General features: G+C 32.8%; 1 protein-coding gene across 2 annotated transcripts in view; it reads right to left on the bottom strand.

Annotated features, from left to right (window-relative positions):
* LOC121116166 (kinesin-like protein KIF3A) overlaps window positions 1-22259 on the bottom strand; it is a 73134-nt gene extending 50875 nt beyond the window's left edge. For both annotated transcript variants that reach the window (XM_071888024.1, XM_071888025.1), the window contains exon 1: window positions 22025-22259. In XM_071888024.1, the coding sequence (XP_071744125.1) occupies window positions 22025-22065 (41 nt within the window). In that variant the 5' untranslated portion in view covers window positions 22066-22259. The remainder of the gene's footprint in view (window positions 1-22024) is intronic.
* Window positions 22260-22957: the final 698 nt, after the last annotated feature.

Below are 22957 nucleotides of genomic sequence, written 5' to 3'. Positions count from 1 at the left end.
TTTTCCCTAGGCTCCGCACTCGATTCGTGGCTACATACTCTATAAATTTCGAGTACATTTACTGAAATATTGGTCAACAAAGGATCTCACACCAAACAACAGTCCTAGTTCGACTCCATTGTCCTGAAATGCAAAAATATAGATCGAGCTCTAGTTTCCAAGGCTTGTGTGCAGTTCAGGACCCGAATCGGTACCGTTAATGACGACTACTGAGACTACTTTGACTGAGATATATTCTCAATGATTGTATCTACTGTAATAGTTTTTGTTTTTTAAATAAATCTTAAAAAATGGCAATTTTAGGTTCATTTAAAAGTAGAAGGTAACAAAATGCCTGCCTTTGTTATTATTGTGATTAATATTCCAATATAAACCATTATCTGTTTATTGCTGATTTTTTTGGGTGGGACACTTATTCAGGACCACCTTGTATGTATGTACTACATATGTAGACAATGATTGTTCAAAAAAATTAGCATTGAAGTATGTTTAAGGTAGAGTTTGTTTGTTTGTCAGTCGTTACAAGGCTATTCTACAATTTTTTTATGAGTTATAATTATAATGAAGGAAAATTATGTTATTTATTACGCCGTTTTAATTTTTTATTTTTTATTATTAAAGGAATATGTATATTAAGTGCGAAAAAAGTTGATTGTGAACAAAAAAAAAACTATTAAAACAATATAAAACTCTGGCACAATTAAAAAAAAAACATGTAATAATATCCAATAGTTGGTTACTTGGTGTAAATTTTGTATTTATATATGTGTTAATTTAATACAAAAACAATCTGATACAAAAATTACGAGGAAAAGGAAAAATTAATTACAAAAAAGTTTCTATCATATTATTGTGCCGGAATAATTTTGAGTATTTCGATACTTTTTCAGCTAAAAAATTGATGATGTTTGTTTTTAATTTGGATTGTTTACATGCGACGTCATCATTGTTTATATCGGCCATTTTGAAAGCATGCACAACCCCGTTTGATAACAATAAATACTTTAGGTCATTTATATTAAGGGAAATAGTGATATCAAAATGAGGCCTACAAAAATATTCTTTATCCTGTAAGAAAAATTTCTTGTGTTGCAAAAAGCTTTTCCAAGAGTTGATATTTTTCTATACTTCAGATGCGACAATGCGACTAAATGTGACATGGAAATGGAGTTTACATATGGAGTTGTATTCCATATAAGAAATGTAGACTATTTTACACTGACTATTAGTTGCAGTGAAGTACAATCCATAGGATTAGCTTCTTTTTTTTCTTTTTTATACGGAGGAGTAGCTACTATTGAGGGTCATGCACTACAATTAAACCAAACTTTGACCTCATCCAGATCCTTCTCAAATGCATTTTAACAAATTTTTTTGTTCAGTTAATAGCATAGATGGTAAACTTACAATATGATCTCCATAACTACCTCAAATCTCCAACATAATGGTTGGCAAGCTTTAATAATGTACGCGCAGGGCACATTTTCTGCCACTTGCTTGATGGCGGGATTGAAGGACTTTGCACTATTGTGTGAAGTGGCATGTGTATCTCTCCAACTCTCCCTACACATTGAATTCCAAGAGGTGCATGGTTACCTATACAACAATTACTCCAAATTTTGAAGAAAATCATCAAGTTGTATACCAAAAATCAAATCAAATGTAAAATACAGAGACGATCGAACATAAAATATTTGAAGCACCTCCTATGTTATTAACATATCTTTAAATTAATTTTTTCATAGTTTTTTTTGTAATTAAAGTAGTCAAAATATGTTTTTCTTATTGTCCAAATCTGGTACCACTCTTTCTTTATTCTTGAAGAGAGAAAATATAAGTACTAAGTAATCAATCGAAGAGTAGAGCTGAAGAATTTCTGTACAGTTATAATTAAATATATAAATATGGTTATAGAATAAGTAGATCCGTGTCATCTCACCGCTAGGACCCATAACTTCCTAAAAGACACATTTCTGGACATGTGGGACCTCAACATGTTGCTGTCCTCCGTTTCAAACGCAAACCCCTTGGACTACTCCATCTAGGTGCCTCTGAAGTAGAGAGCGTGAGCTACTCTTCACATGTGTGTAGTCTCTAGAGGCTTCCATCAAGATGTTCTGGACCAAGCTCGAGTCTGACTACATAGTCAAGGTCTGGAAGAGATTGAGGCCTCTGATTGAGGAAACTATTAGAGCTGAGAACTCACATGTTGCATAAAAGTTGCGACGAGAACTATTTTCAAATGATTTTGTTAGATAAATGTCCCCACAAAAACTCTCGTTTAAATCTCATGAAAATAATAAAATATAAACCAATAGATAAACTCAACCCTGCATATACTTTAGTAGTTGTCTATTCAGGATCTTATATTTGTTAAACATATATTATTTTTTTTAAAGTATACATAATACTGGTTTTTTTAAAGAAGATATTTAACCCCCTTTAATATCGTTTAACCCAGTCCTTAATTTATCTACCTAAATATTAATGGGTTTTTGAAGGTTTTTACTTGTATCGAGATATACCTACCATGAGTCGATATTTTTACTATATTTAAAATAATCTATCCGAGAAAAATCGTTATTTTTGTGTTAGCAACCAGAAGGCCTCTTTGGGGATATTTTTTATAAAACTCCGTTAGTAAACATCCTTTTTATACTGCGGTTAGTGAACTGATTAAAGAGAAACCCCAATAATTAAACGTGTTTAATTACATGACAAAAAGTTGAAGATGAAGTGAAGATGGCCTCTTCACCCTCACAAGGCCCTTTTCACCCAATTTTTGATAGCTTTCTGGACAGTCTGGTGTAAAATCCCTAGATCTCTTTCCTGGAGCCTTCATGGACTTGATGAGAACGGATTGAAGTTGTTTTCTTCAACTCCTCTGAGGCCAAGTTGGCTTTTGAGACAGAACCCTTCTTCCTCTCCAGCGTCTCAGACTTGCGGACGGTGCAGACATTGGTCCTGGAGTCGCCAAACTCCTTGGAGTGCGCGAATGGAAATTCGTCCATCACGTTCAAGGGCCATCTTCTCCATCTGTACGTAAGCTAGAGAGCTCAGATTTATTTTGTTTTGTAACCAATTGTTTATAACTTCATATATCGAAATATGAATTAATTTCAATCACTCAACCTTGATTAATTATTAAACTAAGGTTTCAGATTTCAATGGACCACCCAGTATCAATGTGTCTTTTTCATTTTTTTTTAAGTATGTTATTTTCTGAAATTTAATCTGTACAGAAAAATTAAAAAAAAAGTTTTTTTTCACTTCCAAAAAGATTGTAAAATTTGGCATTTATATAACTTTACTCTGGAAATTGTTAAAAAAGCCGAAACGGCCCAGCTCAACCCTTAATGCCATTACAGGGCGTTCGTAGGAGGATAGGTTAGAGCTCCCCTTAAATTAGTTTTTATTGTCAACACTGTATAATTTTTTTTTTTTTTTTCTTAAAAGTTAAAAATGTATAAACCTCACAAAAAATGTCATTCCGTCAAATTCAGCCTCTTCTCAATAAATTTAACTCCAAATTTGTATAGAAAAGGGTTGTGTCTTGTCCTGCAGATGCTCCCTTGACAGCCATCACGTTAGGAACTATGGTTCTAGGGATTATTCATAATTAACTAAAATACATTGTATTTAAAGGGCTCCCCAGAATTTATATCAGCTTGAGATAAAAGAGTGAAACCAATTGTAAATTTTACTCACAGAGTTGATCTTATCTAGTGGCACACTTAATTGAAATTCTATAAATCGCAATTTTATACGTAAATTATCTTCAAACTCATTGGAAAAAAAGTTTTGAAACTCTAGATTCCATAAGTAAAGTTGCGACTCAGTTAAAAACAAATCAATCGAAAAATAGTCAAATGGAGCAAAAATGGAGTAATTTTTTGAAGCTTCTTTCACGCGGTATGTCCCCATGCCCATATACTAGGAGCTCAGATGCAGCCGTATCACTGTTTATCGTACCAGCGACTTATTGACTATCATCTTGGTCTTGCCCTTTGTAAAGAACACAAAGGTTCAATGCAGTTGCTTACATCGAACTTTTAGATAAGAAAGGGATACCTTGGGCCCAAATTTTGGGAACATTTTTTCCCTTGTCAATGCACCACTAAGACCCAGACCTTCCTGAGAGACAACTTTCCGGGCTTTAGAGACCTCAACAGGTATCCAATCCTCCTATCCATACACGAAAACCTTTCTTTATCTGGGCACGTCTGGAGGACAGGGTGTTTGCTACTCCTCAAAAGAGTGTAGAGTCTCTGTAGGTTCCCTTCAAGAAGGAGTGTACCAAGCCCGAGTCTGACTACATAGTAAAGGAATTAGGCCCCTTATTGAGGCAATTATTAAAGCTGAAGGATCAAATATTGAATTAAAGTTGTGTCGAATAAAATTTTAAGAAGATTTTGTTAGATTAATGTCCTCAAAAAACTTTATATTTAAATTTTTAAATAATAAAGTGTATACCACTAGATAAGATTAACCCTATTCTTAAAACATTGAACAATTCTTTTGATTGCTCAAGGACAATGAGGTGGGTAAAAGAAAAGCAGAGGGGGGTTGACTTGTCTGTCATTGAAGAAGGGTTAGAAAAAAAGAGGTAAAATGGAAAGGTGTTGTAGGTAATGAGTTATAATTATGTACTAACATAAATATATTTGTAGTCGTGTCGGTTTTCGACTAATAGGTACCTTTGTAAGTACTAAGTATGTTCTGTTAACGATTTTTTTTTAGACAAAGAAAATCAAGCAAGTGAAATTAAAGATATTTTAATTGAGTCATGTGCACACAAATAAACACTAATGGTTCCGAATGGAACACTGATTACAATCAAAAGTAGTAGACATATAAACAGCTGACAAGAAAGTACCGGGTGCCTAATTCAACTCTGAAGACTTAGTAATTCAACAATTAATGATGGTTGAGAGATTGAAACTAAGTCATATTTCGACATAATAAAGCATAAAAAATGAGTGACAAAACAAAACAAATTTGAGATCTCTAGCTTAAGAACTATTCAAGAAAATGACAATTGAACGTGACCGACAAATTTCCATTCCAGTACTCTAAGCAGTTAGACGTCTCCAGGACCACCATCTACACCATCAGCAAGTCAGGAACGTTGGAGAGGAAGAAACGTTCTGTCAAAAAGGACGACAAACTGGACCCGGATAATTTAAGGAAAACAGACCAGGCCAATATCCTCAAGTCCATGAGGTCCCATAGGCGAGATCTCCTGGTTTCATAACAGACTGTCCAGATAGCTATAAAAAGTGGTTAAAAGAGTCATGTTTGAGTGGAGATGCAACTTTTGACACCATCAATAAAAGAAACCTATCTACCAAGAACTGTGCGGGTATTAATCCCGCTGAAGTTATCAAGGTGTGCAAGGCCTTTAAGCCAATAATCTAGAAAATGGTAGCCCAAAAATGGAGATCACATTGAATAGCATTATTGCCAATAAAATAAAGAATAAAGTGAATCATTACACTTTTTTCTACGTGTAACATTTATTGATCAAGAAGCAGTTAAATTCAATCCCAATTAATCTGAAAGACCCTGTTGATATTGATAGATAAATAAATATTTATTTTACTAGTGCTGGTATCACTGTGACGTTATATCTTTCTAAGATGGGAGTCTAACAAAATGATGACCTTGCCTGGAAACACTTAACCAATGCACTTATATTCATACAGCTAAGTTTTACATAAAAATATATAGAGAGCCCATATTCCAAGGGAATTTCTTTTCAATCAAGACTACATACTAGGCTTTTCTCCTGGAATCTCGTTTTCCGGGATTTCTTTTAATTATATATGTGGTGGTATGTGATTTCATTCCAAGTTAATTCATTCTCTGTAAAAATCATACCCAGACATTTCATTCCCATGTTGAAGAGAGGGATTTAGTGAGGTCTTAAGGTTGATGTTTCTAAACCAGTTAGTAGTTTCTGTGTAGGGCTGGTCAGTGGACAGCCGGGACTGGAAATGAACGATGACTAGTGATGGATGGGAGACGGATATGAATGATTTATGGTATTTATGAATAATAAATGATATTTGATCAATCTTTAATAGGGAGCAGGAATGGAATACCAATCCGTGGATGTGATTTATACCTTGGAAAAAGAAGTAAATGCCGTAATAACTCTTCCTCATGTTCTATCACTACTCGCTCCTAGCTCTTCTCATCAATCCTGCATTTCATGATGGCCAAAAACGAGAAGAGGCTGTCTAGAGTCCAGCTTATTTTGTACAAGAACAGGTGACCTCCCAGCTCCTCTGATCTTAATCCTTTGGTTTATTCTATTGAGGCAGAGGTCTAAGGAGGTGCCTGCAATAAGCCTCATGGTCTGTGAGATCGTTGATTCCACCATCAAAGCCGTATGGACTGATTTGTTAGAACACTATATCATAAGGTTTGTGCAGCCTTTAGTAAGAGGGTGGAGGCTGTCATTGAGGCTGAAGGTGGACATATTGAATAAAAAATGTCTATCTAAGTTAATAAACTTAATTTTTTTCTCACTGTCTTCACGAACTAGTTTTTAATCCAGTTTAGAAAACAATCTTTAATGTAAAATGGAATATGACGCACGGGGTATACTGAAATGACTTTTAAGCTGAGGGTTTTTTTTTTTTTACTATGATATAACCAAAAATTATTTCGTTCATCCTTTACTATTTAAATTTTTTATTGCGGGGGGGAATGGCTAATGGTATTCCTATGCGGGACCCACGGGCTATCTAAAACAGGATTCCAAAAAATTTAATACATTTATATCTCCAGATCCCCGTCGAGAACAATGGCCCAGGAAATGTGTAAACCTAATACGTATGTACATAAATTGCCTAACAAACAATTTTGGTGGTAAAACTTTTGTTTTTCAACTTTTATGATTTTTTCATTTTTGAGTTTACATCGTTTTCTTAGGCCATTAAATTACATTTGTAAAAATGCAGCTAATTTAATTTTTTTAAAGAATTGAGAAAAATAATTTAGTGCAAATAATGTACTGTAAGGTCAAAGACCTTTGACTATCAACTGTTGATTTGTAAGTCGAGCAAGAATCTCTGCTTCCCCATAATCAATCATCATTAACTCAAAAAATCTAATTATAAGAAATATACTGAAAGACATAGATTTTCAAATGTTACAAATACAAAAAAAAGTGGCATTTGGTGCCATTATTCATCTAGACGCCTTAGGATCTTAAATAGTTCACAAGTGTCCGGAAATATTCTTGTATTAAAGTTGTAGGCATTGTATTTTTCATAACTAGACTTTATTCTTAAGCCCCATGCGTCGTTATAATTCCGGAGTCTCTTCAATCAGTTCAGGTTATACATTTCGAAATTACTTCCGTGTCGACACTCCCCAGGCCCCAGCTTTCCCATGTAACAACAAGCTCCTTGAATCCTTGGTCATGTATGGTAAAATAGCGTTGATTATCAACTGTTAATTTGTAAAGCAAGCAAAAATTTCCTCCTCCACCCCACAGCCATTAAATTATCATTGACTAACTGACAGAGTAGTGTTATAATTCTCTGATCAAGCCTTCAATAAATTATTTTTATTTTTACTTTATTACTGTTACTAAATAATTTTTTGTGGACCAAACATAGCAGGTGACCACCTGCTTAGAATCCCTGCTTTAAATTGGGTTTGCATCTATATATTCTTGTGGGGTCAAAGGCGTGTGATTATCAACTGTTGATTCGTAAAGCAAGCCAAAATTTCCTCCTCCACAATACAACCATTCAATCATCATTGACTAATTGGCAAAGTGGTGTATATATCACTTTGCCAACAACTCCACTTGTATTGACCTTTTGACTTTGTTGTTATACTTTTAATAGCATTCCCTTGGACATTTAACATACATACATATGACAAACTCTTTTAAAAGTAAGAACCTTGAATTGCATTAAATATATATATCAAACAGAGCCAAATACACTTTTATGTCCTTTTTTTTTTTTTTTTTTTTTTAGATTGATTGCTAACAAATATTATCAAACATGATACACCATAGATTTTCTTATAAATTATTATTACAAAGTAAGAATGTTCCTATATATAAATTGGAAGTCACTCTTGTCCTTGACATAGTAAGGCTTGGGAAAAAATAAACACTCATGGTTTGTTTGTTTTCCATTTTTTTACATGTAGATATATATACAGGGTTGATCTTATCTAATGGTACACATTTTATCATTTTTAATCCATTTCAATACATTGCTGCAATATTACTGAGGAAGACAACAAGACATTTTATCACTGAACAGAATAAGCTGAGATGGTTGAAAAGAGCACAGAAGATTTTAAATGTTCTGAAGGACAACAAAAATTCAGGCAAAGTTTTGCTTTTTTCAGATGATTTTTTTTTTCACTCTTGATGCCAATGTGAATAAGTAGAGGACCCGCTACATCACAACCGAACATCCAGACAAAGTCTCAAATTCAGTGAGATATCTCATCAGAACGAAAAAATCCAGCCAGAATCATGGTCTTGTACGTTGTGGAGTCTGTCCTCCCATTTTTGTGGAGAGGAAGGAACGGCTCAATGGAGATGCTTACTAGAACTTCTGGAAAAGTTTGAAAACAACTTTTTTGTCACTCAAGACGGAGTTCCCTGTTATCGCGCCGCTAAGACACAGGCCTACCTGAGAGACAACTTTCCAGACATTTGGGTACCTCTACATATGACCACTCTCCTCTCCAGACGCGACCCCCTTGGACTAATCTATCTAAGTACGTCTGTATGGAAGGGTGTGTGCGACTCGTCATAGGAGTGTCCAATCTCTAGAGGTTCCCATCAAGAAGGAGTGGACCAAGGTCGAGTCTGTATACATAATCAACATCTGAAAGAGATTTAGGCCTCGTATTGAGGTAGTTATTACAGCTTAGGGCTCAAATAGTAAATAAAAGTTGTACCAAGTACTATTTCCAGATGATTTTGTTAAATAAATGTCCTCACATAATATCTTTCATTTGAATTTTACTCTTGACAAATTGAAAAAAATAAAATGTGTAACAATAGATAAGATCAACCCTTGATAGATAGAGTCAAAAAAAGTGGTGGTTTTTATTCTTCATAAAAAAATTAAAACATTTCTTATGTTGATTTCGCAGAATCCTCAGAAGTTCTCAAATGTTGGAGAACCACGTTGAGCTTTTTTATACAGCGTCCAGCCGCTGTTTAATAACATTATTTGAAGAACTTTGATGCTTTCTATAAAAACACTAACAATGTATTGTAAATTCTTCAGATGACGTTCAGATTAAGAGGGTAGGAACCCCACTATGTCAGAGGCAAAGTTACATAACTGTCCATTGACTCTCGTTTGATACTAAAGGCAAAGTATCTCTCTAAAAAATTTTACTCTGATCCACTCCCTCAAAGTGATTCATACGATGGTTCATATGCATCTTGTCACAATCTGTAACTGAGGCGTAAATTTACAACCATCCAAAATTCCACATGTAAATCTTTGTGTTCGTTTGATCCATATTTCTGGGAGTTTTAGTAATGAGATTATAAAATATACAAATAAACATCACTAACTTTTTTCATAGCTATTAATGAAAATGTATGGCAGATTTTGCCATTTAAACAAAGACTATAATTGAAGTAGTATGTTTGGTTGGAAAGTGAATTTAATTATGTCGTGACCTCATCAGGCTTATTGGTGGTTATATAGATGTTGGTTGGAGCTGCTGGAGAATCTCTTAACGCTGAATAACTTCTCGTCAGAAAACAAAATCAATGGTGAGCTTGCTTTCATGATTTTGAGGATACATTTTGATTCAGCAAGCCTTTTCACCTATGTATTTTTACTCATCAAATGTTGTTGTTTTTTTCCTGCTAGCCCTTGACTTAGCTCCAATGTCCACTTTTATTATCCTGTTTATTACTGTTCTGACATACGCATTATTTAATATCCGAATATTTAATTGCCTTCACGAAAGACATTGACAAATATTCCTCTCTTCCATGGACATGCCTTCCCGAAACATTTCAACAAATTATATAGTGGTTTATAACCCGTTAAGTTGACGTTCTATTGATGAACAAATCCCTGCTGATTTCCCACAGTAGGGCATTTCAACCACAAGTTTTCTATATATATATATATAAATACCCTAGGTAGAACACACCCTCATCAATAACAAAACCTACTTTCAGCTAAAACAACTAAAAGCATACAGTAGCTGGTTTCCCGCGTATTTTCTTGTTGTCAACTGTTAATTATTATTTCGATAATAAAGATTAATTATTTCATGCATTGAATTGATAATTTTATTGAAATAAGTATCATTAAAAGAGTATATAATGATACACATTCTAGACAAAGCCCCTTGAATGATATAAATTAATATCAAAACCCTATATAAAAAACTTTATTTGAATTCATGGTACATAGTGTAAGCTGCTTTAAATCATTCAAGAGTTACATAAATGAAAACAGCTGAAAGGATAGCATAATGAAAAAATAAGCTCAAGGAGAGGCGAGATATGATATACTTAAATTAAAGTTCATTTTAATATCAAGTGCTTACTATATGATTTTGGGGTGAGAAATGAGTTACTCATATAAATATTTCAAATAGCATTAGTGCAGATAAAATATTCTAATTATATGTAAACTCATATTTATTTTGCTTTTTTAAAACAATTTACTTCAAAGATAGGCGAGAATGCTTACAACAGAGGGACAACAAAAAAAAAGAAGAAAAAAACACAAAAAAAAGTAAAGAGTACACGCAACAATTATTTTTTCTTCTCGAATTTTTAAAGATAGCTTTTTCTTTACAAACTACTCACCTCTACTTATTAAATTATTTTGCTTTAAATGTGAAAGCTTATGAAAAAGATTGATTTTTTTTTTTTTACAAAACATTAATATTCAACCAATTACTTCTTCAAGTATACTAATCAAATTTATGAATTAAGTGACTTGAATAAACAAATAATCTCATTTTCTAATTTACGTCATAAGTAAATAAAATAATTTTTTATTCAATCTTAATATCTTATATCTGTAAAAAAGTGGAATATAATCATAATAGTAATTATAAATTTTTGTAGTGTTGTCTTCAATCATTAACACATGGGATGAAAAGTTCCGCTTTTAACAAAAAAAACACTTGGGGGTTTTTTTCCCTCATTTTTTTTTTTTTTCAAATATTATTATTCTATTCGCAATATAGGGCGGAGTCCCCTTAACACTTTTCTTTAGCCATTTCATAGCTTGAACGCTACTATTTTATCTCATCAAAAAACAGTGGGACGAAATTGTTTTTGGTCCATTTTTTTGGAAATAACGAAAGTAGCGTGTCACTTGCCACAATAACTCATGAACTAAAGAAAAGATTGTCATGAAATTTTGACAGCTGTCTTTTGAACAGAGATTCACAGCAGTCTCTATTGACACTATTATAGGTAAATAAATGTAATAAACGCTTCATTTTTTTTATGATCGAAAAATGATCGACAAGCATGGATTAACGGCCAAGATGGTTATACTTTTTGTATAGTTGGATGGGGAGGAATCATCCACTCTCAGCTACTCCTATCGGGAAAAACACTCAATTCTGACTTATATTGTCAATAACTGACTAGATTGAACCAGGTGATCTACCAGAAGCTGCCAACATTAGCCAATAGAAAGGTGGTTGCATTCCAAAAGACAACGCCAGGCGAGAAAACATCTTTAACGACGCGCCAGAAGCTCCGACAGCTTAAAAGGGAGGTTCTATCGCACCCGACGTACTGTCCAGACCTTGCACCAAGCGATTATTACATTTTCAAGCATTTGCGAAATTTTGTTGATGGTACAAAACTGTGCTCAAGGAGGCTGGTACAACAGATGGCAGGAAGTTCACGGCACAACTTCATGTATCCTTGAAACATATTTATTTCAATTCTCTCTGTAAAGACTATGGCAAACTAATTAAAGGACCAAACCAATAGAGTATACCATTTTAAATTGTTTTAAAACTGGATACAATGCACCACAATTATTGTAAATCTCCCTGTTGGTGTGGACAACAAACATCGTCGCGCTGGAACGCCGTTCTCCTCTGTAAATTTAACCTTATTTATATCTTAAGCAGCTGTTACTATGATGCCCAAAACTTAACTAATATTTTTTGATATAACAATGTTTTTAACGGGGGAAAAAGGGATTTGTTTAAGAGCGCGAGGAGAAGGCAAGAGCAAGATATATGTTATTACTGAATTAAGACCCTTGTTAATATCAACTGTCTGTTATATGACTTTGGATGGAAAAAATGAATTACTTCCTTAAAGAGGCGAATATTAAAATAGCATAATTACAAGGAAAATATTATAATGATATTTAAATTCATATATGTTTATTTTGCATGCAATTTGAAATCAATTTACACCAAAGATGGGCGATAATTCTTCTTTTAGAAGGGGATGTTAACACACTCAAGATTATTAAATAAAGAACAAATAGCCATAAATTATGGAACATGAAATTTAACAAACATTGTAAAAATTGATGTTTTCTTTACATTTTAACCCATCAATACGAACAAGAAACAATTCGATTTTAATTATTTAAATTCCAATATTGAAAGTTCTTAGAAAAGAATTGTCAATTCTCAAACACTTCCTGTGGTGTAGGTACACTGTATACGGTCGATAGATGTGGAAACTGATATGTATTGATTTTTTTTTCATGGAACATTGAATAATTCAAAATCACATTTTCTAGAAAAGTGTGCCTTTGAATATACCTTACTCAAAGCCAACTTTGTCAAACAAGATCAAAACCATAGTTAAAGGTTCAAAAATAAAAGTATCCACTTAAAATACTTTAAATATATTTTAGAAATTATGGTTGTTTAAAATAATCATAAGTATACACTGGTTTTAACAAAAATGAGAATACATAATATAAGATTTTATATTCACAGACAAAAATTTACGTTTTCATCAATTTTTTTTTTTTTACCCTTGAATAAAAATGTAGAAATATATTTTCTTTCCTAAAAAGTAATTGCCTTGGCGTTGAGTTTACTATTTATTTTATTGCCAGCTATTAGGGGGGTTGCATCATTATAATTATTTCTTTTGAATTATTTGGAAATTTCAAAGAGTAAAAATTGTTGCTCCGTCCAAAATTTAATCAAATATCCTTTATTTTCTGGAAAAGAGATGATTGTTCTTCCAAAAAAATATATTTTATTTTTTCATGGGTTTAGATTAAAAAGTAAAGACAAATTAAATTTATTGTTTTTCAAATGGGTACTTGAAAAATTATAAAGAGCTTGTTGACCAATCAAACAGTTTTTTCAGATATTTATCAGAGTTAGACATCTGTACAAAGAATTATATGGCACGGGGGTCCAGTCTTTGATTCTACATCAATAGTAGATATCGTGAGACAAAATGAATGGAAAAAATATATTTTCGAGGGTATAAAAATCCTTGGGATTTAGAAATGGAAGCAATAAATCGTAATATAAATACTCTTCATGACCTGAATCCCACCACAAACTCCCTGTTAAATAGTGGAAATATCGACTTCCCCTTACAAATTATGTCAGACTTCATTTACATCCAGGGCCCTAGAACTTAAAGATGAGGATTTTGCCTTTTTGTGCTGATGAAGGTATCTAACAATATATGTCAAAAGTTTGTAAAACAATTGAAACTGCCGCAGTCTTGGACTATCACGATAGAAACTATTTATGTGAAGAGGACAGAGCAAAACAGATCAAGTCTCATCCCCAGATTTTTATAGAATAGATTGTTTTCTACGATTCCTGTAAGTTTTTTTAACGATAGTTTGCATGCTTTGGTTAAGTGGCCTTTGGTTTCCATTTTACTAGAATATGTGTTCCTTAGTGTGGAAAGGGTAAATAGTACCTAAATACCTGAAAGGCAACAATTTTGTTCGCCTTGATGACAAAAAAAAAAAAAAAAAAGACAAAAAAAGATTTGAAAATAGGACAATACATTTCACTCTTTTGAGCGCCAAAACTCTCATTGCCAATACATTGGAATGGGGATAGCCAATCCATAGAGAAAACTTGAAAGTAATAGCTTGTTACTCTACAGCTGGTTATGATTTTTTTTTCTTTAAAAACATCAATTATTCATATTTTATTTATATATCTACATGAGGGTACCAATAAAGAATTTAGAGTTCGATTGTGTTCCTTTCGATAAAAAGAAGTACGATTCACAAAGTTTGAACAATTTCTATGAATATTCAGAAGTAGCTCAACGGCCCTAAATTTTTGAAACTTTACCTATTTTCTAGATTTTTACATCTTGTTTTAGTATAGTATACATACACTACAGCTTATTAACAAAGTTAATAAATTTAGTTAAGTTGAAATTCTATGAAAAGTTTGTAATACATGTTTATGATAAATCATTTTTTACGTTTCTAAAAGAATGATAAAAATATTTAAATGAAATGTAGCCTGATTGTATATCTGTCAGTTCCTCTACGTATCACGGCCAGTGAGCGACTATTTAAATACATTTTTCTACTTAGATTAACAAAAAAAAAAGTTGATATTGGGATTACCTTAACCTTGATGATCTGTTTATAAATTTTTTGAGGAAAAACACCAATATAGCCTGGTTTTAGTTTAATAGATCAAAAAATTATATAAAAAAACATGGGCAATGAAAATTTAGAATGAGCTAATTTTACAAAAGAAAAATGACCACCAAGGTCATTTGAGGCCGAGAACAAGAACGAAGTTAACAATAGAAATAAATTCTAAGAGCTAGAAATAATATTTCTTGGTGCTTCTCCTGAGCAAGGACTAAATTTATTATACCTAGTGCGATGCACCATACCTGTTGGCTATCAAAAATCTGATATAGTCTTAAAATCTGGATGTTAATTCTGAATTTATATTAACTCATAGAGAAGGATGAGGATTGCAAGATATTAGAGTAAGAATTTATATAAATAATTGGATTAATGCACCTAAGGCCTCAGATCCTCCTTTCAAATCCCTTAATTTTATGGAGTCATTAATAAAATACTCAACTATTAATAGTCAAATTTCAAGTCATCATCATGCAAACATTCCAGGCAATTACGGTACTTGTTGGAGGAACTTGTAGGATTTTTTTTGTTGTCAACTAGGTTTGTCATCCAAAAGACGCATGCTGAGCTCTTTAGAACTAAATAATCGAGAGCATATTAGTTTTCTAGGAAAAATATGTACATACGAATATAGAAGACTTTAGCACGTATAAGACAATAAATTTTAACAAATTATGGAGCTTCTTTATGTATTTTTTTAAGTTGATCCTGCATCATGAATATTAGGAATGATTTCATGCAGGCTTTAGAAATAATTGGGTTCAATCAATGTTATTGATATTCTTACCGAGAGGGAGTAGATTGTTAACGAACGACGAATCACAGCTGAAATTTATTCTCAGACGAATGGGGAAGAAAAATATGTTAAGGGTCTTATTCTTTTTGGAATTTCAAAGAAGAAGGGTGGAACTTCTAATGTAACAAGGGCTCTGGACTTTGCAATTCTTAATTGTAAAGCCTTCATCGCCAGCCGACTAACTATCAGCCTATTCGGGAGGATGAGTTGAGAGGTATCGCCTTGGCAGCTTCGGCCCGCTATGTTTCTATCACAATGAAAATTCCTAAATCAGGATGTGAGTCATGGAATTTTCCAGGGGGAAAAATCCGGTACCTTTCATCAACATCACGGAATCATCGAAGTATTTTAAAAAAGGTTTTAAAAATTTTTAACAAATATTTATCATAATTTTTAATATGCATGTTTACTGTTGTTTTTTCAAAGATTGATATTGAGTTGAAATTCTACCCCGGAGCATTAAGTATAAACTATAATGTTTATTTATGTAATTTTTTACGCAATTGCTCTGGTTTATTTATGGTTATGTATGTTCTATATAATATATAAACCAAATAAAGAATGTTGAAAAAAAAATAATAATAATAATTTATTCTACAAGTAATTGCAGACCATAAAAGATTGTATCTGGACTCAAAGAAGAAAACTTTAAAAATATGCATCAGTTTTTTTTAAATATTACGCTTATAAAAAAAAAATTTTTAAATGAAAACATTCTCTTACTCAAAAAAAAAAACATTAAAAATTTGCAAATGAATACTTTCGAATTGTTATTAAATCATTAAATTTAAGACAATGTTTTGTATTGTCTTCTTACTTATTAATTTAAAAATATATATTTCTTTTGTTAACTCCGTCCTTCTATAAATGTCTAATGGTAACTGTAAAGGTTGAAAGTGGCCATTTTGAATGAAATTTTTATGTTACAGAAAATTAAATTAAAATCTTATGGTCGAAGTTTAAATGTCGTAATTAAAATAAAAAAAGTTTTTCTGGAATACCTTTTTTCCGTATGCATTGTATATTATTGTAATGTGGCATTTATGAAACCTTAATAATTTATTAGTCGATATAGTTGAGGGGAAAGCCTCAATTAAATGTTTCCCTCATTAAATTGTAATCTTCTGACAAGTACCTCGTCTTTAATTCCTCAATTAAACGGCGAAAGAAATTATTAATATGAATTGAATAAATAATTGAAGACAATCTTCGTCATATGAAGATCATCATATAAATTAAAACTTTTGGTGTTAAAGCCTAGGAAGAAATAATTAATTCATAGTATTTTACATGCTATTTCAATATTTATGAATGTCAACAGAAGTACAATTAGTTATTTAAAAAAAATATGTTAAATCATTATTATACAATTACTATGGACCAACAAAAATAAAGTAATCAAGAATGGCATTTCTCATAAATTAAATATAGATTACATTTTTAATCAAACAAATTAATCCTTTGGGGACGGTGCAAATAGGAAATTAATTTGCAAAAGTTAATCTTCATAATGAGAAAATTAGAAGTTTTATGAATTTGAAAGTATTGGGGTATAATTAAGTATCGTAAATCAAATGAAGGCTCTAAAACAAATTTAACATTCTAGGGTATATCAACTGATCCAGTGAATTTGGCTACAACGATCATAGGAAGTAGTACATTAAAATTTGAGACCTTTGATTTTTAAAGTTGAACATGATATCATTTATTAATTAACGATGGAATTTCAACAAAATTAATAATGTTAATGGATGTCTGTTTGAGCTCTCTTAATCTAGCTGCCTTAAGGTCAATGATGGCTTCCAGGGGAAGGCCTTGTATCCGTTGTGGATGTAGTCTCTATCATGGGATCCAAGTGCTGTCTGAAAGTGGTTTGAGGGCCTCAGTGTTTGTATGAAGGGTACTGGAGGCCTTCCCCTTAACATGCAACCAAAAGGTGTAGCGGACAGATTTTGATTGGACCACTCAGTATTTATACCATGGGTCTGATGTTCCAATAAGAAATATAACGGGTTCATAATTTTGTAGTAATAGCCATGTGTGGCTACTACGTTTTTACGTATAGTAAAACCTGCTTATAAATATATTGAAAACCCCAGCACCAACTATAAGCACTTTGTTTTCAAGCAGCCAACAAATTAAGCTCTTTCAGATCGCCAACAATACTTTGTAAAATCACATATATGCTCAAAGGTTTGATCTATTGTGTTAGCTTTCACAAATGTATTGTAATCAATTACATAAATTAGATTAAATTAATTCAATTAATATATTAAATATTCATATTCGTTTAATTACTAATGTTCTTCCACAGGACAAAATCCTAATATTTGACGAGTCACTAATTATTTATTAATCAATTCAAAAATGTATTTATAATTAATTAATTATGATAGTAATAGTGCGGAAAAAATTAATTAGAAATTACTGTTATAATTTTTTAGATAGAGAACCCACCCCAACTGACATTACAGTCATAATAACAATGTCGTACTAATATTTTATAAAACAGGCTTTATATGGAAGGAAAAAATATGCAAATTTAGTTCGTATATTGTACAAAGTACTCTAATAGATCGGAAAATTATATATGTTGAACAATGCTGGAGAAGAGTAGGGACATATTTGTATAGGAAGGATCGGAAAACTATCTATTAGACCCGGTTTGTTTTTCAACTTTTTATAATTTCGATTACAGCTAATTACAAAAAGTTGAGATTTGGTAAGGAAATAACCTATGCACAATTTAATTTTCCTACGATGTCAATGTGGAAAATCGGGCAAATGTGCAAAATGCCGGATCAATCTATATAATTTCCAATAGATTGGTCATTTTACGTTCATTTAAGTTGTTAGGTAAAATGATTGGGAGTAATTTGATTATTAAACAATTCATTGGAAGCAATTTGATCATTAAGGATTTGATAAAGATACCTATAATTTCAAGCCAAGCAATTTGGTAATCTAGAACAGGGATGTCATACTTGTGAATTGTGGCTCACATTGCAACCCGCCTAATGCTTGGGTGTGGCCCACTACTCATTCTCACTTCAACTAGTATATTTAGAAATATTGTTGCAATATCATCAAATCGGGTAGAACGCCCATAATAAGCACAAAGACTCTAAAAGGGTCGCCAGATAGGTTTTTTCGGCAGCTTTGCCTTGAAAAATTAAATTTTGCCTTTTTTTAAATTGAATAAAATTTGAATTTAATTGTTTTGTTTTATTTACCAATTTTTCCAGAAATTTAGCTAGTAGGTTCTGTGGCACATTAAAATAATTCAAGTAACAATGTGGCATATTGCATTAAAAGTTTAGATATCCCTGACCTCGTACATTTTCATTAAAATATTCAGACAATCAAACTATATAAACATAAGAAATTGTCTCTATTTTATTTTGCAAAATATAACCCGGACAACAGGTTGTCCAGGTGGACAGCTGGTCCTTACGTGAAAGCAGTGATTCTAGAAATACTGAGCGAACCACTGTCCATCACTCAACTTACTTGTCTTGTTGTCACGTTTCCACATCATAAATATTTTTCCATTTGTTCTTGATAGTATTCCTGAGATTGTGAGTGATGGGGATTTCCTTGCGCGAGTTCACTTGCACAGCCCATAGGGCGAGGTCTTTTATAGGATATCAAAAGGGGTCCTTGATACTTAGGGAGGCGGTAGATAATTATATACATATTGAACCTGCGGTTCTTTCAACAATTCGTGAGTGGGGTATATTATAAGATATTGAAAAGGATGTTTGATGCTCAGGGAAGCGTTTGCGGTGGGTAATCACATTTTAGACCAGTGGTTCACTTGCACAACCTGTGGGTTGAGGTGTATCATAGGCTATTAGAAGGGATCGTTGATACTCAGGATAGCGGCGGCGATAGGTTTTGATCCCCCTTGTGGACAAGCTGTTTACTGTTGTAGAACGTGGGCATGAGTGTATTATAATATATTGGAAGGGGTCCATGATCCTCAGGATAATGAGCATGAAAGGGTTTGACCCCCATAGGGACCAGCTGTCTACCTGCACAACCTGTTGGCCGAGGTACATTTTGCAAAATAGAATTGAGTCTCTCGTGACAATTTATGTTATACAATAGTTTGATTGTGTGAATACAATATAAATCATTTCAATGAAAAAAACTAGAGTATCAAAATGCCTGTAATGAAATTGTATCGTAATCGAATCTTGAATGTTCAAATAGCTTAGCAATTTATAGTTTAATAATCAAATTACCCAAAATCACCTGACAATGTAAATGAAGTTAAAATGACCATTGACCACTCTATTGGAAATAGACTCTATATTGCTCGAGCATTTGGACCCGAATTTCATATTTTCAAAATTTCACTAAATAATGAATTGGAACCAGAGAAAAAGTAGGTCAAAAAATTAGTATAATAAGAAAAACGAAAGAAAACAAAAACACAGCAACGATTCTAATAAAAGAATTGTTCATCACTTCTCCATTATTAATTAATTATATTAGACATGACGGATTATTCATACTGCAAAATACCCATGGATTGACAAACAAGCCTAATGTGGGGCAAGCGCATAATTTCATCATTATTTCAACTTAAATCAACCATTTAATGTGGTTTATAACAATAAACATTGCATATTTTGATTAATAAATTCAAAGGGAACATCAATTTTAACCAAAAATAAACATTCACAAGGTATGAACCTTATATATTTATATAAATACACATAAAAATATCCACGTAGTCCACTAAATTTGGAAAAAAAGTTGATCATGTGGCCACTTGGTTTTAGCTTTGGTCCTGGTGTAATTATTGTTTTGGGTAACAATCTAACAGTAGCAGAATACTGAACGTCCAAATGAACGTCGTTTAAAAAGTTTATTTAACTAATCGTTTCATTTCATAAGCATGAATGTCCGAGCTCATTTTCCGCTCAATCTCCAAGTCTACAGAAATAAGTACCCCTTCCCGGTACACCTTTACATTTCTGAAATTTTAGACTTCTTAACATTAGTAAATGTGAGTCAATTTAAAGGATCATTTTAAAACATACAGTATCAAAAATGAATCCTAGCGGACACCAATAAAAAAATCATCAAGAGTTCAAACATGATTAAGGTTACCATCTTGAAATGTATTAACGAGTGAAAAACACATTCTTATTCCTTAAAATTCAGAATGTCCGCCTTCAACATCAATTGCAACTTCTAATCGAGGTTGGAAAGCCTTGCACACTCTGATCATATACTCTTCAGACATGGCCATACAATCCAAATCAATAGAGGCCTTCGGATCAAATGTATTTCTGTGGGAGACAGCACAGGCCTTGGCATCAATGTTGTCCGAAATCCCATAGTCAAGTGGGTTCAGATCTGACGAGAAATGAGGATTCATTATCAATGGAGGCCTTCAGATCAAATGTATTTCTGTGGGAGACAGCACAGGCCTTGGCCTCAATGTTGTCCGAAATCCCATAGTCAAGTGGGTTCAGATCTGACAAAGAAAGAGGATTCATTATCTAGGGCCTTTACCATTGATGAAATGAGCTGGCGTTTTCGGTGGGCGTAACTCTTGAGACCCATGTCTTTCATGGGATTTTTGATTGTCCCTTCACTAATGCGAATGCGAGGTTGGACATCGAGGTTTAAGGATTTGCCTCAATACTTTCTCCCAAGGCACTCATGAACCCCTCCGAACGCTAAATGCTGTTACCCCACTCATAGGCTTCCTCATAGCTGCTATAAGCCTTAAACGCCTTTTTGATCTACAGACCTCTTCCCTTCCACAATCTTGACCACCTCACAAATAGGAACTCCCGCGTGAAGCAAATTAAGTACTCTACGCTTCTCCAACGACATCACGAAACTGACGTAATGACGTATGACGTAAAAAGAAAGGTCTTAATACTGCTCTTTCAAACAATATATGTTTAATTTTTTCGGGATTTATTTAAGTTTTAATGCACTTTTGCATATGTATACTTTACAGGCCAACCTGAAATGCCTAGGATTTTGAACCGTGATTCATTTAGATATTTAAAAAATATGTGATATGCACTCATTAGAGTTTAACACGCCAAATATCCCCCCCAACCAATGGCGTAGTGGCCTCTGATGGAAAGAAGATTCCTCCGTTCTTTTTCAAAATACTTCTAAGGAGGAAACAAGAAAATTTTAAGTGAGAATCCCTGTCAGAGAACTTTTTTTCTCCGACTTACACAAAAACTTGATTGTTTAGGCTCCAAAATGGCTAATATCAATAATCCTGACGTCACATAAAACACTTTATTACTAAGTACGTTCAAAGCATTACTAACAAAGGTAATGGTGTAAGGATAAGCGCCTTTAAGATCATGGGTTACACTTACAAAAACAAATATTGAAGGACATTTTGTCCATTTTTATAAAACCCCTCACATCAACTCAGTCAAATGACTGTTGCATAACAGTTGTTGGCCCAAAATGGCTGAAACTTTGGCGAGTAACTGTCAATGGAGGCTTGACAGATGTGACAAGCTTTTATTTAGGAGTTGGGCCATACTCACGTTGAGGTCAGAAACTTTTCAGAGCACTCTCGTATAATGAATTTCAAATTGGCAAATTAAGTTGAACTTACTTATTTTTAATCTTTGATCCAGCTTTTGATTTGATTTTCATTATGAAAAGTCTCTGATTAAAATATTACACTGCTCTTCATCGTGAAGACATGCCCCTTACAAGTTTGTAGGTCTATGTATTTATATTAACACAAAAGTCAATAAACTTTGGATCGGAAACAAGACACTCTGGATTTATTTCACTTGAAGGGAAATCATTTGTACTCCTTTCTTTTCACTCAAAACACAGTGACTGTATTTTTAACAATATTTCCTTACCATACAGCTTCAAAGGTAAGCTGATAATTAATTATGAATGAAGAAGGAGTAAATTGTAGTCATAGGTACAAACAACCATACGTCAAATTTTTGAAAGTTACTAGGTTTGAGGCGTGTTTTTTTTTTTAAACGTAATTATCCACGTGAATAGAGTTTAGAGTGGAGATGATTCGATTCAAGCTGAAGGATTAAAACGAGGTGATAACAATTTTTATTCTTGTTACGTATCATAACTAAATATAGAGGGAGCGGACACATACTTTGCGCCAAATATAATTTATAAGATCTCCTAGATCATAGCAAATCCGGTTAATATGTTGTTAAAAAGCCTAGGTCCTTAGCTACATATATCAACAGACAACCTTTCCTCCAAAAATAAACTTATAAAACTTCTTAAATCAGTTGATAATCAGTCAATTCTTCATAACTATAGGGGGACTGTTTAACGTTCGGTACGACTTGTCTGCAGATGTAGGGTGCTAGTATCGTAGACAAACTCAATAATGATTTTCAACGATAATACTGACTAAAAACATTATCAAATGTGAAAAATTTGCAAGCTCAATGCAATATTTATATCAAAAGAAAATGATTCAACATAGTAATTTGAATTTTATTACCAAAATATGACTTCATCTGAGTGTTTAAAATTTGAGATCATGTAACGTTTTAAA

This window comes from Lepeophtheirus salmonis, chromosome 4 (genome assembly GCF_016086655.4).
Source record: "Lepeophtheirus salmonis chromosome 4, UVic_Lsal_1.4, whole genome shotgun sequence".
Taxonomy (NCBI): Eukaryota; Metazoa; Arthropoda; class Copepoda; order Siphonostomatoida; family Caligidae; genus Lepeophtheirus; species Lepeophtheirus salmonis.
The sequence above is the reverse complement of the archived record's forward strand: the minus strand, read 5'-3'. Positions and strand labels throughout refer to the sequence as shown.